Source organism: Oncorhynchus keta, chromosome 28 (assembly GCF_023373465.1).
Source record: "Oncorhynchus keta strain PuntledgeMale-10-30-2019 chromosome 28, Oket_V2, whole genome shotgun sequence".
Classification (NCBI taxonomy): domain Eukaryota; kingdom Metazoa; phylum Chordata; class Actinopteri; order Salmoniformes; family Salmonidae; genus Oncorhynchus; species Oncorhynchus keta.
Genome location: NC_068448.1, coordinates 74,622,577 through 74,625,076, shown reverse-complemented (window position 1 = coordinate 74,625,076; position 2,500 = coordinate 74,622,577). Strand labels below are relative to the sequence as shown.

The 2,500-nt window shown below is 49.3% G+C and overlaps 1 protein-coding gene across 1 annotated transcript in view; it reads left to right on the top strand.

Moving 5' to 3' along the window:
- The window catches only part of LOC118375129 (potassium voltage-gated channel subfamily H member 2-like), a 392,715-nt gene that overhangs the window by 251,984 nt on the left and 138,231 nt on the right, over positions 1-2,500 (top strand). The window contains exon 8 of the mRNA XM_052484251.1: positions 1,944-2,155. Within this exon, the coding sequence (XP_052340211.1) occupies positions 1,944-2,155 (212 nt within the window). The remainder of the gene's footprint in view (positions 1-1,943; positions 2,156-2,500) is intronic.

Below are 2,500 nucleotides of genomic sequence, written 5' to 3'. Positions count from 1 at the left end.
CACAGGGGTAAACACACAGGGATACCAAACACACAGGGGTAAACACACAGGGGTAAACACACAGGGTTACCAAACACACAGGGGTAAACACACAGGGGTAAACACACAGGGTTACCAAACACACAGGGGTAAACACACAGGGGTAAACACACAGGGTTTCCAAACACACAGGGGTAAACACACAGGGATACCAAACACACAGGGGTAAACACACAGGGTTACCAAACACACAGGGGTAAACACACAGGGGTAAACAGTGCAGTAGAAACTAGGAATCTGTATGTTGTAGTATCTATTAGCACCTACTTCCTTGGTATTTTAGAAGGTTTGAAATATATTAGAGACCCCTATATTTCCTGGTTGTACAGTATTTAACCACACATTTTATTATGCTCCCATACTGTATGGTAGGGGTGTGGCCCACTACATATATCTGTATGGTAGGGGTGTATGAGGTGGCCCACTACATCTATCTGTATGGTAGGGCTGTATGAGGTGGCCCACTACATCTATCTGTATGTTGGGCTGTATGAGGTGGCCCACTAAATCTATCTGTATGGTAGAGGTGTATGAGGTTGCCCACTACATCTATCTGTATGGTAGGGGTGTAGGAGGTGGCCCACTACATCTATCTGTATGTTGGGCTGTATGAGGTGGCCCACTAAATATATCTGTATGGTAGGGCTGTATGAGGTGGCCCACTAAATCTATCTGTATGGTAGGGCTGTATGAGGTGGCCCACTACATCTATCTGTATGGTAGGGCTGTATGAGGTGGCCCACTAAATCTGTCTGTATGGTAGGGCTGTATGAAGTGGCCCACTAAATCTATCTGTATGGTAGGGCTGTATGAAGTGGCCCACTAAATCTATCTGTATGGTTGGGCTGTATGAGGTGGCCCACTAAATCTACCTGTATGGTAGGGCTGTATGAGGTGGCCCCCTAAATCTATCTGTATGGTAGGGGTGAGTGGTGTGGCCCACTAAATCTATCTGTATGGTTGGGCTGTATGAGGTGGCCCACTAAATCTATCTGTATGGTAGGGCTGTATGAGGTGGCCCACTAAATATATCTGTATGGTCGGGCTGTATGAATTGGCCCACTAAATCTATCTGTATGGTAGGGCTGTATGAGGTGGCCCACTACATCTATCTGTATGGTAGGGGTGAGTGGTGTGGCCCACTAAATCTATCTGTATGGTAGGGCTGTATGAGCTGGCCCACTAAATCTATCTGTATGGTCGGGGTGAGTGGTGTGGCCCACTAAATCTATCTGTATGGTAGGGGTGAGTGGTTGGCCCACTAAATCTATCTGTATGGTAGGGCTGTATGAGGTGGCCCACTAAATCTATCTGTATGGTAGGGGTGAGTGGTTGGCCCACTAAATCTTTCTGTATGGTAGGGGTGAGTGGTGTGGCCCACTAAATCTATCTGTATGGTAGGGGTGAGTGGTGTGGCCCACTAATTCTATCTGTATGGTAGGGGTGAGTGGTGTGGCCCACTAAATCTATCTGTATGGTAGGGGTGAGTGGTGTGGCCCACTAAATCTATCTGTATGGTAGGGGTGAGTGGTGTGGCCCACTAAATCTATCTGTATGGTCGGGGTGAGTGGTGTGGCCCACTAAATCTATCTGTATGGTCGGGGTGAGTGGTGTGGCCCACTAAATCTATCTGTATGGTCGGGGTGAGTGGTGTGGCCCACTAAATCTATCTGTATGGTCGGGGTGAGTGGTGTGGCCTACTAAATCTATCTGTATGGTCGGGGTGAGTGGTGTGGCCCACTAAATCTATCTGTATGGTAGGGGTGAGTGGTGTGGCCCACTAAATCTATCTGTATGGTCGGGGTGAGTGGTGTGGCCTACTACTTCTAATGATATCAAATAGTGTTTGAACACAGGTGTGGTCCGAATAGTCTGGGCAGCCCTCTGACAGTGTGTTCTTTCAGGGGCGGTGAACAACAAGTCCAACATCGTCAACTCCACGTCGGACTCAGACCTCATGCGTTACCGCACCATCAGTAAAATCCCTCAGATCACCCTGAACTTCGTGGACTTCAGGGCGGACCCCCTCATCGCGCTGCCCGGGGGGGACATGGACATCATAGCCCCTTGCAAGCTCATCGACCGCACACACCACGTCACCGAGAAAGTCACTCAGGTAAGAGGGCCCTCTGTGTGTGTGTGTGTGTGTGTGTGTGTGTGTGTGTGTGTGTGTGTGTGTGTGTGTGTGTGTGTGTGTGTGTGTGTGTGTGTGTGTGTGTGTGTGTGTGTGTGTGTGTGTGTGTGTGTGTGTGTGTGTGTGTGTTCGGTGTGTGTAAGCCAGGTGTGTCTGTTGAGTGGGAGTGGACGTGGGTATGTATTAGAGTCCTGCGTCAGGTCGGTTACCCACGGTTACCCACGGTTACCTGCGCCTGGCGGGTTGGAAACATAAATGCACGAATCCAGGAGCTTGTTGGGTCGCATTGTGTTGACAGTGACATTCAGTGAGCAGGAAGGTAGACAT